The 14,777-nt window shown below is 40.2% G+C and overlaps 1 protein-coding gene across 3 annotated transcripts; it reads left to right on the top strand.

Annotated features, from left to right (window-relative positions):
- The first annotated feature begins 634 nt into the window (after nt 1-634).
- Nucleotides 635-13,999, top strand: LOC120807447 (RNA-binding protein 6). Of its 3 annotated transcripts, XM_040159503.1 has the most exons (24): nt 635-918; nt 1,532-1,604; nt 2,148-2,338; nt 2,453-3,693; nt 3,823-3,912; nt 4,030-4,099; nt 5,018-5,091; nt 8,488-8,559; nt 9,214-9,505; nt 9,648-9,805; nt 9,939-10,039; nt 10,135-10,204; nt 10,304-10,376; nt 10,496-10,551; nt 10,638-10,758; nt 11,262-11,359; nt 11,906-12,250; nt 12,339-12,488; nt 12,625-12,690; nt 12,876-13,103; nt 13,188-13,262; nt 13,351-13,448; nt 13,572-13,623; nt 13,713-13,999. In XM_040159503.1, the coding sequence occupies exons 2-24, from the start codon at nt 1,552-1,554 to the stop codon at nt 13,803-13,805; spliced, it is 3,867 nt and encodes a 1,288-aa protein (XP_040015437.1). In that variant the 5' UTR covers nt 635-918; nt 1,532-1,551; the 3' UTR covers nt 13,806-13,999. The 3 variants fall into 3 exon arrangements, with proteins under 3 accessions (XP_040015437.1, XP_040015436.1, XP_040015435.1); XM_040159502.1 differs by having other exon boundaries at nt 2,148-3,693; nt 10,307-10,376; XM_040159501.1 differs by having other exon boundaries at nt 636-918; nt 2,148-3,693.
- Nucleotides 14,000-14,777: the final 778 nt, after the last annotated feature.

The following is a 14,777-nucleotide window of genomic DNA, read 5'->3' as shown; positions in this document are numbered from 1 at the left end:
CAGACAATAAATAATGCATGCAACATATGTACAGATATGAATATTTTCCAGTTCATAAAACTTCCTAGCCAATGTTGATATTATGGCTTCAAGGGACTGATATAATATTTTTTTTTTTTTCAGACAAATGAGACAAATTACACAGTGGTAAATTAAATGGCAGAGAAACTGTTTTTTTTTTCAACCAAAATGGATCTGGACTTCAATACAAAAAACAAAAACAAATGCAGTTTTAGAGGTTTGTGGGGTATCGAAGACATAGTGGCTTGATAAATGTCAAATCATGTCTTGCACTCATTTGGCCATTAAGATTTATTTATTTTTACAGTAAGACTGAAATATGGGGCATATGGTATTTTTATGGCTTATTTTTTTATATTTTAGTTTTGGTTTTTTTTAGGAATAAAACAGATTTATAAAACATGTTTTAGATTTGTAACTGAGGGCAGAGGATCAGAGGAAACAAATCACTGATTACATTTGCTGTAACAAGGTCGTGCTTATTGGGATTCGCACAAGCCTGTTATTTACATTGTCACCCACAGTAGATTTGTGAAAAATGATGCAAAGGTTTTGATGCAACCTATGAAACGGGAGAGTTTCAGCGTTTATCAGGGGTCAGACATTTTTTGTTTGAGGGCCGCTGTTTGCCTGCCCTTAACCTATGATGTTATATCAAGGCCTAGCCCTGCATGGAATCGAAAACGACAGTGGTTGTATTTAATAGCCTCTGTGTGGTGGCGGCGCTTGGCCCTACAACCTCATGTACATCGCACCACGAAGAAGAAGATTCGTCTCCGCTGCAGCAACAGACGAAGAAGAACGTCCGTCTCCATTTTTCATCAGTTTGTTAAAGCCATCGACGACCTGAACGACAGCCCTCTGCGATATTGATAGCGAGCTCAAAGAACAAGCAAGGTGGGTCCTAAAAATAATATCTACTGTGAAATATATTGTTGTGAAAATTTCTGTATTTAAAAGCATGCTGCCGAATTCGAAGCCAAAGCAGAGAACCCGGCTTTTAAGTTTAATGTTAGCCAATATACGTTAGCTCCCATACGGTCACCCTTTGATTTGTCTGGTTGGTTATACTGGTCTTTATCGCGCTAATTTAATCGCACTAACATTGCCATTATAATGCGGTTGTTCATTTGAATTCCTTTTTTTATTGCATTGCAGTCATTTACATCACTCAAGTTATTTGTTGATGTTGTGGCGTAGATTTTTGAGGCCTAGTGATGGCTATAATTAGCGGGCCACTCTGCTGTGGGCCAGTATTAGCAATCACAGCGCCCAGCGTTACTTGCCCCAGGTTTGCAACCGTCTTTTAAGTCAGAAAGGAAATGAACTTAAATAACACACTCACCAACATACTGTATAAACCATCTCATCACTCGAATTTAGTGTTGTTCAGTCAAAAGACCATTTCTTGGCAGTTTTACAATTTCGGATATGCCAGGTATTGCCAAGTCAAAAGTGGTGAATTCATCTACCTTCATACAATAAATCAAACCTTTATTTTGTCTCCCAGATAAGATACTGACTGCAGACATGTGGGGTGGGCCAGGGCCAGGGCAAGGACCACGGGGAGGACCCCCTTTCCGGTAAACAAGCATCATTTACTCAAAGGCATAGATTTACAACAAATTTACAACTTAGTAGTAAGAAAGAAACATAATCTGTCCAGTAACTGTACTTGTGTTTGCTTCTGTGCTGTTAGCTAGGGGTGGTCAGTATGGTTAAAATCTGGTATCATTGTATATGTTATTTTATAATATCATATTGATATGATTGTTATGGTGAGGTAGTGCATTTTCTGGAAATGCTATTGTGTTAACTGTTTTAAACCATTTATTTCCTTTATTTGCATACATACTTGGTGTATAAAATTATATAAAATTTCTGCATTTCAAAGGTCCGCTCCTTTTTCTGTTCATCGCAAAATCTCTGATGTTAGACAAATTTCTGTTGTCGCACAGTGTATGTCAACATACTGCCCACCCCTTCTGTGCACTTATATAGTTATAGGTTGGGAAGTTTGGAAAAATAATAGTTCTTCTCTCCGTGTTATTTTGTTTGAATCTTTGATCTTTGGCTATGTGCATGTCAAACAAATCAGTAGCCTAATATATTAATATGTATTCCAGTGGTGATCATCGTGGAGGAATGTTTGGGGGCAGAGATCGTCCCGTGCCTGATTTTAGAGGAAGAGATGGGGTTAACATGGGGACCATGGGTCATATGGGCCCAAGACCTCTAAATCTACCACCTATGGACATGAGAAGGATGGATGGGCCACCCATGAGGGGTCGTGATATGGACCCACGGGATATTCGAGGTAGAGAGCCAAACAGAGATTTATTCAGACCTGGGGAAGAGCAAGACTTCAACCTTAGAAGGCATTATGAAATTGCCATTAGAGACAAACTGATGAATTCTTCTGGTTTCCCAGGACCAGCCAGGAACTCAGTAGACATGGGAGGGAGGGGTATGTCACCACGGGACCCGCACAGCAAATTTATGGACATGAGAGACAGAGAGTCAATACATTTCAACATGCCACGGTTCAATAATCCCAATATTGATGGAAGAAGAGGGTTTCCCATGGACCGAATGGAGCAAAATGATGGATTTAGGGACATGCGTGACCGGCCCCCAGTGGGCATTGGTGATGGTGATCGTTATGATATGGACTTACCTCCACGTGAAAGGAGAATGATGGACACTGACAGAAGAGGAGGGCCACCTTTCAATCCAAGAGGCGGGTTTGATTCTGATATGGATTTCAGAAATCGTCCTGGACCATCAGCTGAATTTAGAGGTAGAGATCGATCACCTTTAAGACTTGGAAACAGTGATGTCCCTCCAGTGGACAGGGTGAGGTCAGACATGCCTTCAGAAGTTGCTGGCCCTCAAAGATCACAGTTTATGGGTGCAGAAGGCACTCTGAGAGAGAGAGACTATCCAGATTCAAGTGACAGTACCCTTATGGATTATCGGAGTGGAGAAGAGATGACTCTTGCAGAAGAATGGAAGAACCGTCGAAAGGACAAAACCCCTTTTTTAAACATGGGTAAAGGTATGGGAGGCGTACCTGAACCCAGCTTCCCCATAGGTTTTGGCAGAGATGCGAATGTTAGAGATCCGTCACCGTTTCAGGAAAGGAATAGGCCATCTGTTGAGTTCCCAAGGAAAGATGTCAGCTTTCCTCATGGCGACCATTTTCCTGCTATTGACCTACCACCAATTGGCAGCAAAGGTCCACAAGACCATCCACCTCCAGAAATAAGTCCCCTTACTGGCCCTCTCGTCAGTGAAAATGAGAGTAAACATTGGCTTGGAGAAAGGGACCCAAAGCATAATCAGAATAAATCACAAAGTGACGAAAGGCCCCCTTACCATCCAGAGAAGAACCAGCCCGCACATGAGATTCAGGAGCCAAATGACTGTTTTAAAGGGATGAAAGACATCCCGCACAATCAAGGTGCTGTCAGGGGTAAGATGGAGACAGAACGTGATTTCCAAAGCAGCAGCACTGTACAAGCGAGAGATCAAGACTACAGAGACATTGATTACAGAACAGGGTCGGGGAGGGCTTTTGATTACAAATGCGAGGACCTTCAACTTCCAGAGAAACTCATAAAAGAGTCTAAACCAATCACGCCTTCAAAATTTAGTGAGTCTGGTTCTCAGGTATGTGTTTTTGTTTTTTCGCTAGCACTTGTTTAAAAAATTATATTCGCATTTTTATAATATTGTTATTTATTTTTTATTTATTTATATTTTCATAACCATCATTTTGATCAAAATTTTCTGTGAAAGGATCAAGATTACAGAAGTGCATCAGTGGAGGATAAGGTTTCCAACACAATATCCATAATCGGTATTCCAAAGACTGCCACAATGGAGCAGGTAATTATGAACCAGAAAAGCAACTTTGTGTTAATTATGTTTACCATACTGTGTTGATAGTAGTTTGCACAGACAGCCATGGCATAACTCAATCAGGTTGGTTTTTTTATTCGGTAGATTCTTGGGGCCTTCGCAGTCCATGATGGTGTGCCAATGCAGGGGATGAAAATCAAAAATGTAGTGCCAGGTAAGAATTAAGTTTCTTTTTGGAACTGTTAGGGGCAATCGATTGCTAACATGTCCCTCTACATTTCGCTTTTTACGACATTTGAACCTCCGCGTTCTTTGTTTTTTACGATCTTGGTTGCTTTTGATGTTGCTGGTCTGTGCAAAGTTGCTCAGAAAGGAGGGGGGGGCGTCTGTTATGGCATCCTTTTTCAAGTCGGAAGTTGTGGGGTCATTGTCAGCAAGTAGACGACTTACCAGGGATTCAACATTAGGAGCTTCGAAGAGTGATATTCAGTGTCAGTCACAAAAGATCTGTGACAAGTGATTCACTGAATGTGTCCTTCAGGGACAGTTTATATAAGTCCTCTGATGGAAAAAGAATGTCAACAAACCTGAACTGGAAACGGCCTTGTTAGTGCTTTGTTCATCCTGATCTAAGCATCTGCTTTAAACTGAAAGTTTTCTTCAACAGATCGCTGAACATGTGGTATACATGATGCAAAGCCTCTTTGCGAAGAATATTATGTCTGAAAGGCCTCTAATTTTGCATGAATATGTCAAAACATCATCAGAAAAAGAGATATTGGGTGCCCTATTTCATTTGTTATAAACATAAATAGTAAAATTGACTGTCTCCATGGTGCACAACATGCAGTTGTTCACTGCCATTGGTCTGGAATATCTGTCTGTTAAGGCTTGGCTCTATCAGAGCCTTTCATGGCAAAGTCTGATATGATGTCAGTCATCAGAAGACTGAATAGAAAAAGCGTAAAAAAGTGTGTGTTTTCCTGAAAAGGTATGTGTGTCAGTAAAGGTGTATTCGCTCACACTGATCTCGATGTATTCACGAACTGTTGTCTTTTGTGTTTTAGTGGGTGACTGTCACTACTGGCATTGACTAACAAAAACCCATCTGTATTTCAAATGCTGTCCCCAGGTTACAGCTACGATACGGCCTATGTGGAGTTTTTAAACCTCGAGGATGCAGTCCACTTCATGGAGTCCAACAAGGTGGCCCATCCTCGTCACTCTACGAAGGCCGTCTCTCCCATCAGGATTACGAGGGGTTGAGAGGGCATTTAGTAGATGGGGGAGGGAGAGAACCTGGGAGCCTGGGGTTGCTATTATTTTTAGTCAACTTGCTTTGGTTAAGGAGATGAAGGTGTCAGTTGTTGACATTTTTAGGTACTAATGTCTTAAACCTTGACAGTTAGTCCTTATATTATATAAGTATAAGTACTCAATCACAAAGCCATGGTAGTGCCTCAAGTTACTTGTTGAGCACTTTAAAAGTTATTTATTAAAATTTTCAACTGTATATATGCACAGGTAGACATACAATAGGTTTCCCTCCAATTTTTACTAGCCCTATATTTTCAAAATCAACCCCATACTGCCTAAACCCAGAATGAACTTAACCAGCAGATACACATGTTTAGGGCAACAAATTAGTCCTCACATTGGGAGTTCCTAACACGTACAAGGTTTTAACGTTTAAGGAATATTTAATGATGATATTGAGAATGAAGGTACTGTAATTAGTCACCATTTCGTGTGTTCATTGTGATTTAGTCTTTGTAACAAAGAGGATCGAAGGAAATTGTTACTGCTTGCGGCACTTTTACGTCTTTGTGTGTTATAAAATTTGGTTTTTGCTTTGCGCCTGCCCTGTGAAGAAGTTTCTGTTACCAATGCCTCAGCAGGCCTTCAGATCTAAAACAGGCCTGCAGTAAAACAGCGCAAGGGGCTGGGTGGTGGGGAGCGGTGTTGTTTCAGGTACCAGTGAGACATGAAATAGGATCCAGGATTCCAGTTTGAGTAACGGAGTTTGAGTCAGAAGACCGCAGTGCAGCAGTGTATAATACTCTGTCACAGGCTTTTACAACCCTGGAGTTTTACCATGGCGACAGTTGTTTTTCTTTTAGTTGTGATAATTATGTAAACAGTAGAAAGACTGTGTTTGTGTTCTAAAGTAATCTACCAGGTATTTTTACATAATTCATTGGGCACTGCACGCCTTGCCGGAGAATGTCTCATAGCTTTCCAGCATAATCGAGCCAGGTGGAACTTTTTGTTGGAGCTCTGCAGTTGCTTCCCCACTGTGTTGCCGGACTGGCCTTATTCAACTGAATGAGGGGGCTGTGTTTTTCACGCAGGGCTTCTGTCTGTCTGAATGTAGCCTTATTACTGAGAAACTTGCTGTTACGACTTAACTGTTAACATAAGTACATATTTTGTCTGCTTATTTTGCAAGACCATTTTTGAGATTGGCAGTCGATCTGTCAAGTCGGTTGTGCCACCACTTTGGTGCATGCTGTAATATCTCATCAACTATGTTATGCATTGCCATGAAAGTTTGTTCAGGTATTTTGTGGTGCCCAGAGGAAGAAGCCTGCTCACTTGGTGATCCCCTGACTTTTCCTTTAGCCTTTAATGTCTTGACAACTATTGGATGGATTGCCAATAAATTTGGTACAGATATTTATGGTCCACAGAGGATGAATCCTAATGTCTTTGATCCCCTGACTTTGCTTCTAGAGCCACCACAAGGTCAAAATTTTAATTTAACCAGTTAAATATTTCTGCATCTACTTGATGGATTGGTACATATTTTGATACGGATATCCATAGGATGAATCTTAATAACTTAGGTGGTCCCCTGACTCCTCTTCTAGCACCACCATGAGGATGAAAATTGTGGTTCAGAGGGGAAATTTCTTGACAACTGCTGGATGGACAATTTGGAATGTGTTACTGACATTCATGGTTTTTGTGAGCTTTGATAACCCCCAAACTTCTCATCTAGTGCCATCATGCGGTCAAAATTTAATTTTCTGGTCCAACAATTAAGTCTTCTTTGCATCGAGCATTTCAGCTTCACAAAACTTTGTGTGGCTGCAGACTTTGTCTTGTTGTCTTCAAGTCTCTGCTGCAGTCTTTCTGTGGCAAAATTCTTTTGCTAGTTCAAGGCATTTTCAGTCATCTGTAACTTTTTCCCACAGAGTGCATGTCCTCTTGATGGTATTCTCTTCAACTTGTCAGTGAATTTCGGCCACTGGGATTTCAACTTTCTTTGGATTTCTCTAAGCAGTTTATGAAGTGTCATCTTGAGACAGTGGACACAGTATTCAGCACAGGCCAGGATTGTTGTGCTTTGATCATATCTCAAAAATCGAGGAGAAGCAACTTATCTTTTTGTAGATGGGATCAGTTGGATTGTTGCTGAAATGTGTATCAGTTTGTTTGGCTCTGCTATGAGACTGGTCAATTGTATACTACTTTATTTTCACTACTACTTACATTTTGTGTATTTTCTGGAGCTTGTGGTAGGTCAGTATTAAAAAAACGAGATAATGCAGGTAGCTGTGTGATTAGTAATTTTAACAACCTCTTGAATCTTTTTGAAATATCATGAGGGGTAAAAGTTGGCTTTAACTTTGGTTTTTTGAAATGCTTGGGGACCAAGATAGCCGATTGTGTGTATGGGGAAAGAGCAAATGTATGGTTTTGATGGTTAATTCTATTTTGTGCAAATGAGATGCCAATGAAACTGACATGCACAGCCCACATCAGAATTACGGCTATCAAACACAGTACTACCAGTTTGCGCAGTACATTTAGATACTCTGTGAGCTTCCCTTTGAAACGGCTTATCTCTTTATACAAATGCAGTCTAGTATCAGAAATGGGGTGTTTACAATGGCATTGTTTGGTTTGTACACCTTACCTGCTGAGAGTGGGGTTCTCATTTGCACTTCAAAGTTCTGTTGTTTTCTTTTGGATATTTTTCTGTTATGAGTCTTTCTTGTACAAGAGACAGATGCGTTTGTAATAGAGCTGATTGAAAATAAAATTAATCAGCAACTATTAAAATCACTGAATAATCATTTCAGTCATTTTTCAAGCAAAAATGCCAAATTTCCGTAGTTCCAGCTTTTTCGGGTATGGGGGTTTTCTGCTTTTCTTCGTCTTGTGTGATATTAAAATGCACATCTTTGGGTTTTGGTTGGAAAAAACAACCAATTTGAGAATGTCACCTTTGGCCTTAGAAAATTGCGATGGGTGTTTTCAGTATTTCCTGACGTTTTATGGACAAAATGTTTACTTGATTTATTGAAAGAATAGTCGGCAGATTAATTGGTAATGAAAATAATCCCTAGCTGCAGCCCTAATTTGTAGTTCCCTCGAAACTATTTAAGTATTACTAGTGTAGTATGGGGGCAAATTGCCTGTGTGAAGTATGGACCTGGACCTGGGCTTTGCACCCCACCATAAGTGTTGGCCCAATTTATCCTCAGCAGTGAAGAGGAGGGCTAAACTTGCCACAGTGCATGTCATTGATATTATTTTAGGTATGAGTCACCAGTGTCATCTAATGCTGATTGATCTTTTCTGCTCTTCTTCCAGGGATCCCTAAAGGTTGGCACTAGAACAGCTACCATGAAATTCATCCAGCCAGACGAGCATGAAAGAGTTCATGTGAGTGTAGTGAGAGAAAATGATTAATCATTGTGTTCTTCGATAGTTTACCAGAAATTCTCAAATAAAAGCAAGAATTTCAATAATTTTTTGGGAACTATAAAAAATAAATCACCTGTATTATAACAGCTCTCATACCTTAACAGCCAATCTGTTGCTCTGGGTTTCTCTCTTTAACAGAAATACTGGTATTAGTTGATGAATATTCATTCTCATTAATTCTTCTTAGCCATTATTTCTGTACAAACGAACAGAACAAGCAAATCTGAACACTCACTGAAGGTTTTTTTTCAGAGAGTAGCGGCTGAAGTAATATTGGAGTAACTGTTGAGTTTGCATTAGCTTCAAACAGTAGGAGCAAGAAATTATAAGGGAAAATTGGAACTGAGAAGAAAACAGGAGGCCTTCTTAATAGAATTAAATAAAATATACTGTACTTATAAAACAAGGGAAAGCAGAAATAAATGCTCGTTGTCTCTAATAATAGCCTGTCCTAGATAATGTCCTTGAGCTGAGGTAAATAAAGGGCCCAGCCACTGTTTGAGAATTTTGGTGTACATTTACCATGTACAGTATCATTTCACCATATTGTTTACCCCACCATAGTTTAAAAGTAATTAAAAGTGTCCCTTCCTTCCTATCTCTGTGAATTAGGAATCAGATCAGAAAGTACCTCAACTCCAGGAGCCTCAGTTGAACAGACCAGAAGAACCTTCAGAAGGGTTGAAGACTAACCTGAATGGGCCCAAACCAAAAGCTCCTATGGAGCCATTGTCTCAAGGCCTGTGGCAGCGTAGCTCTGATCTGACTCCAGAGGCATGGCAGCAGCAGGTGGACCAACAGCTCCAACAGCAAGAAACCGAGCAGCAGGCAGAGTCTTGGGGCAACCACAACCTTTCTCATCCCAGTTCACACCCATCTGACTCAGTCTTTAAAGACAGTAAAAGTACGTTGACTTAAGATCCTGGTTCTTTTCATCTTATAGCCATAAATGCGAGCAATCCATGGACATATTTGTTCAGTTGTGTACTATTGTAATCCGTAACTGAGTTGCGTTAACAGCATTTTTCCTACTTGTCACTGTACAGCCATGATAATAAAGAATGTTAAGCCCACCACCACAGTAGAGACTATCCTGAAAGCCTTGGATCCCTTTGCATATCTGGATGAGAGAAATGTCCGCCTAGTCAAGGCCAAGCCACCTGGAGCAAAGTGCTTCTGTTTTGTTGACATGGACTCCCATGAGGTATGTAAAAATAATTATGAACCCAGTTTGCTTTTGTTTATAATTTCATTTTCTAACGGGGTTTGTGATTACCATCTTTGTCTCGTGTTTCCCTGTGATTTTCAAGCACTTATCTTATTGTCTTCTTTTGTAGCAAGTGACACGTCTGGTTGAGCTCCTCACTAAACCCAGACCCCTTTATATTGATGGAGTCAGAGTTTATGCTGAGGTTGCAAAACCCCTGAAGAACCAAAAGTAAGTCAGAACGTTGCAAGGATTTCCCTATCATCATGCCTAGTTGAGGAATCCCATCCCATCTCATTTGTTTTTGATAATTCTCTGTCTTTCAGTTTCAGAAAAGATTTGGATAAACCAAACAGTTCTATCCTTGGTTATCCACCTGAGGCCAGCATGATGGGGGTAAGTTGTGGTTCTCATTGTATTACTTTTCAAAATTACTGAAAATAGAGTGGTCAGAACTCTCAGATGACCTTTTTCTTTTTTGCTGTGGCATTTCAGCAGCAGATCCCACAACCTCCACAATACACACAACTTCTACAGCCACCTGCTGGTGCTCCCCCTGTAATGCAAGGTGAGACATCATCAAACACAGTGTAGTATCTTGCTCCTCGTGGACTGCTTATTATTACCAAGCTCTTATTACTCAACAGCATAAGATGGTCTTAAGTAGTCTCACATGTATTTCACCAGGCGATTTGTTGACTGGCACTAACCCCTCTCTGACATCCGACCCCAGCATTAGCCAGGTAGGTTGTGAAACAAAAAGAAAAGATGTATATATCTTATTTCAAAGCTGGGCAGTCAACTGGATATCTACTTTAATACATTATAGGGTGTTGGCTACTGTGAAACTCCAACAGTGGATCCTTCATGCCATGCTGGTGGACCCCATGTTCCCACAGAATCAGATGGGATGACTGCCACCGCAGACGGATTACAGGCCTACATCTATGGTGAGAAACAAATCAAGCTTTTAAATCCAGAACAGTGTTAAATCAACTTATGTCAGTATTGTTACTACATTGTTGTAAAAGAATCTAGTGTAGCTCTGTATTGTGATTTTACCAATAGTTAAAGTTGACATATGCACTTGCATTTAACTTAATCTGACATTTTGGCTAAATAAGATTTTGAGAGATAAGGTCTTAAATGTATAAACACAGTTTTAGAACTTGTTTAACTTATGTTACAAGTACAGACAGTCTGAGGGGGGTTTATCATTCCTGACCTTTAGAATGTCAACTGTAATTGTAAATGGTCACACAATTGACTACTTCAAACTAGTGTTGTTTCTCAGATGATTAAGATTTCAGTCACACTACAGAGCACACTACCACAGCTTACATAAACACGATGTCTGTGCACCCTTCTTTTTAATAATCTACTTTGAAAGATCAGTGCTCTTAATATCTCCAATGTATTTGTTCATCGTATCTATTTGTCCTATTTCCTCCAGGCTCTGAGACTCCAGACATCTGCAACTACTTGTATGATGCCACGTCAGGCTTCTACTACGATCCTGAGACAACACTGTACTATGACCCTAACTCTAGGGTAAGAATACAAAAAAACATGATGTTGTATATCCAAATGCAATGTATGTGCTGCAGTCAGTATCCTACCTAATACACATCTTCCCAGGAGTAATTGTATCCTCTAACAGAACATTTTTCCATGCACATTTATTGAACATTTGAAGATTTTATTGTAATTTGTGGACTGTTTTAATATCATATTGTTTACAACAGTTGATGTAATGATGCACAAAAAAGTTGTGGTTTCATCCCACAAGCACGGCAAACAGCAGAACCTCTAACTTTTTATTTAAGTGAAAAAAAGATACTAAAAAGCTTTTCTTCCAGCTGTGTCTGTTGTCTGAGTTGAAGATTTACAAATAACACACCATCTAGAGGAGTGAAATGTAAACTTAAAAACCTAATCACTGTGTGTTAATTACAGAGTTGGTGTTTTGAATCTTTTCTTAATAAGATGACACAGACTACAGTTTAAGATTACATATGCACTAAAAAGTCGACCTATAGCCACCATAATTGTGTCTTGAATAATTTGTTTGGTTGTCATTTCTTTCGTTGTGTATAGTATTTCTACAATGCTCAAACCCAGGAGTACATGTACTGGGATGCAGTGTCAAAGACCTACATCCCAGTTCCAGGAGGGAACTCTGCAGAGACCCAACCTGTGACCATGACCGCTGAAGACCAGGCCATTCTTTCCAACCCAGCAGCAGATGCTCCTCTGGATATGAAGAAACCATCGGTGCTTCCCAACACCACACCAGCTCTTGCAGCAGGTCACATGTCTGCTATGGAGCCTGGCTCCACTTCTACAGCAACTCCTGAGAAGAAAGACGATGACGACTCTGCTAAAAAGGACAAAGAGAAGGATAACAAAGAGGAGAAGCCGAGAAGTCTTGCTGCTGTCAAGGTAGCACTTCAGTTATAAAACCATGCACACAATTTGATATACACTTGTTTAAGGGGTAGGTAGTTAAGTAGTTTGTTGCTGTTTGCAGATAATGAAAGATATGGAGCGCTGGGCAAAGATCCAGAATCGTCAAAAGGAAAGTGTCCGTGCCCCATCACCGGTGCTGAAGACTGGAATGGACGATGATAAAAGGCAGTCTAAGTCGGCTGACGCTGGTTTTGCTATCTTTGAGAGGAAGGTTAGGGACCCACTTCCATCATTCATATATCTACCTACTCAGTACATGGATTTTTACAATGAATGTAGATATAAGAAGTATTCATTTCTCCAATCTTGTAAATATTTTTCATCCTCTTCCTTGTCTATATCGTCAGATCTCAGGTGGAGATGATCTTTTTAAAAAGCCACTCGCTCCCCCTAAGAAAGATGAAAAATCAAAGGTATGAATCCTTATGTGCAGTCCGCTTGGCATACCTCATACTCCAACTGGATGACATTGAGTCTTTGAACATGCATCACTCACTTTGTGTGCTTACCTTCTTGTGCCATTTTAAAATGATAGACATAAAACAAACAAACCTGGTTGAAAAACCTGTTTTGAACATTTGCCTGGTTTGTTTCTCAGCGTCCAATGGGCTCCCTGGGTCTGCTGGCATCAGACTATGCAGCTGGAAGTGATGAAGAGGTGGAAGAGGAAAAGGAGGAGGCAGCCAAAAGCAGTCAAGGCAGCCAGTCTGAAGACAAGGATGACAAACTGACAGACTGGAAGAAGATGGCCTGCCTGCTCTGTAGGAGACAGTTCCCCAACAAGGACGCACTGATCCGCCACCAGCAGCTTTCTGACCTGCACAAAGTACTACCTATCAATCTCTGTATGAACAACAGTTGAGTGGCCCTGTGAATATACCCTCTAATACTCAATGTATTATCTCAACAGCAAAATATGGAGATCCACCTTAAGATCAAGAGGTCAAAGAAGGAGTTAGAGGCACTAGAGAACCAGGAAAAAGAAGTAAGTGAAAAATATTGGGATAGTAAAAATATGCTGAGTAGTTTCGTGTTGTCAGTTGATTCCTAAATGTAGAATGTGTCCTCCACAGCTAAATGCCAGAGAAGCATCCAGATCACCAGAACAGAAAAGAAGAAAACACCATCACCAGCAGCCACAGCACCATAATATCTGGGCTGGAAGCTCCAGGTAGGTGCACTTTAACACACTGTGTTTTTGACATGAAAACAAATGGGAAGCAAAGCAGAAGCCAAGTGGTTTTATTCAGGATATTTCAGTTTGGATACCTACTGACAATTTCTCTCTGCTTAGGGAGATTAATAAAGTCAGTGAGAGGCCGGGTTTAGGGGCTGAACCTGTCCCGGTAGGTCTAAAGCTTTATTTTATTAATAAATATCATGTGCTGTCTCTTGTTATTTATTATACTTGTAATTACACTTCTGTCTTGTGCAGAGGAAAAAGAAAGAACCTGTCGTCTGGGATCATGCCACCTACAAACAAGCAGTACGCAAGGCCATGTTTGCACGGTTCAAGGAACTTGAGTGATCTCATCTGAACACATCCTCACTTTGATATGTGAAGTGTTAATGAAATGCTTGTCCACCTACGCATGAAAAATCCCTTGGACCGTCTTTACTGTTTCTCTGCCTTGGACATTGTAGAGCCTCAATTTTCTACACTGAGATGAAGTGACAAATGATGTGGCCCTAAAACCACATTAAATGGGTAGGGTGGAGCTTCAAAAAAAAAGTCAGTAACCAGAATTATTTGACATCCTCAGCGATGGATGTTGTACAGAAATTTGTTAATTCATGCTGTTAATTTGAGTGTTTTTGCCCATGTTTTATGTGTGGCCTGTATGTAGAATTGTGAAACGTGTCCAGACTGTCTTTTTTTTAAATGATACTGTCACACTGGCCACAGTCACATTTTGTTTTAATACAGCAATTTTTACATTTTCATTTTTCATGGGTTGGAATTGCTCTTATATGTGCATATTTTTTAAGTAAAAAAATATTATGGATAACTTTTCTGCTTCAGGTGTATGTATGTTTTACATGTGTTTTAATTGTGTTGGGTGCAAGTTTGGGTCAGCAGTGCATCCATCTTGTGGCCACTAGATGGCAGCAAAGGGCATTCGTTTGTTTTACGTTGACCTAAGATTGCTGAATCAAATCATCTATTAATTTGATGTATTTACAAAGTTCAAGCAAAAAAATATCAAACTCAAGTGGATCTATACTTGTAAGTAGTTTGGTCCCATGGCTACCAGTAAAGTGGTCTTTCCGAATTGCTTTATGTTGTGCCTTTGACAGCGATTTCAGTTCTTAGTAGATGCAGCTTGAATGTTCCCCAATTGTGCACTGCAGGAGTTAGAAAAATTAAGCCTCCCTCTGACCTTTAGTGATATAAGGAACGAGCTCTCACCCTCACTCTAGCTGTGGCTCAATACATTTAGAGGATTGCATGGGTTTAGTGTGCTGACATACTAGCTCCTCTGAGAGCAGTAAGACGAAC

Source organism: Xiphias gladius, chromosome 21 (assembly GCF_016859285.1).
Source record: "Xiphias gladius isolate SHS-SW01 ecotype Sanya breed wild chromosome 21, ASM1685928v1, whole genome shotgun sequence".
NCBI classification, from domain to species: Eukaryota; Metazoa; Chordata; class Actinopteri; order Istiophoriformes; family Xiphiidae; genus Xiphias; species Xiphias gladius.
The sequence above is the reverse complement of the archived record's forward strand: the minus strand, read 5'-3'. Positions and strand labels throughout refer to the sequence as shown.

What these genes read in the sequence shown, in the direction of transcription:
- LOC120807447 (XM_040159501.1), top strand. Translation starts at nt 1,552, where the DNA reads ATGTGGGGTGGGCCAGGGCCAGGGCAAGGACCACGGGGAGGACCCCCT. An exon ending in CGGGGAGGACCCCCTTTCCG is followed by an intron (nt 1,605 to 2,147) that starts GTAAACAAGCAT and finishes TATGTATTCCAG; the next exon opens with TGGTGATCATCGTGGAGGAA. An exon ending in ATCTGGGCTGGAAGCTCCAG is followed by an intron (nt 13,449 to 13,571) that starts GTAGGTGCACTT and finishes CTCTCTGCTTAG; the next exon opens with GGAGATTAATAAAGTCAGTG.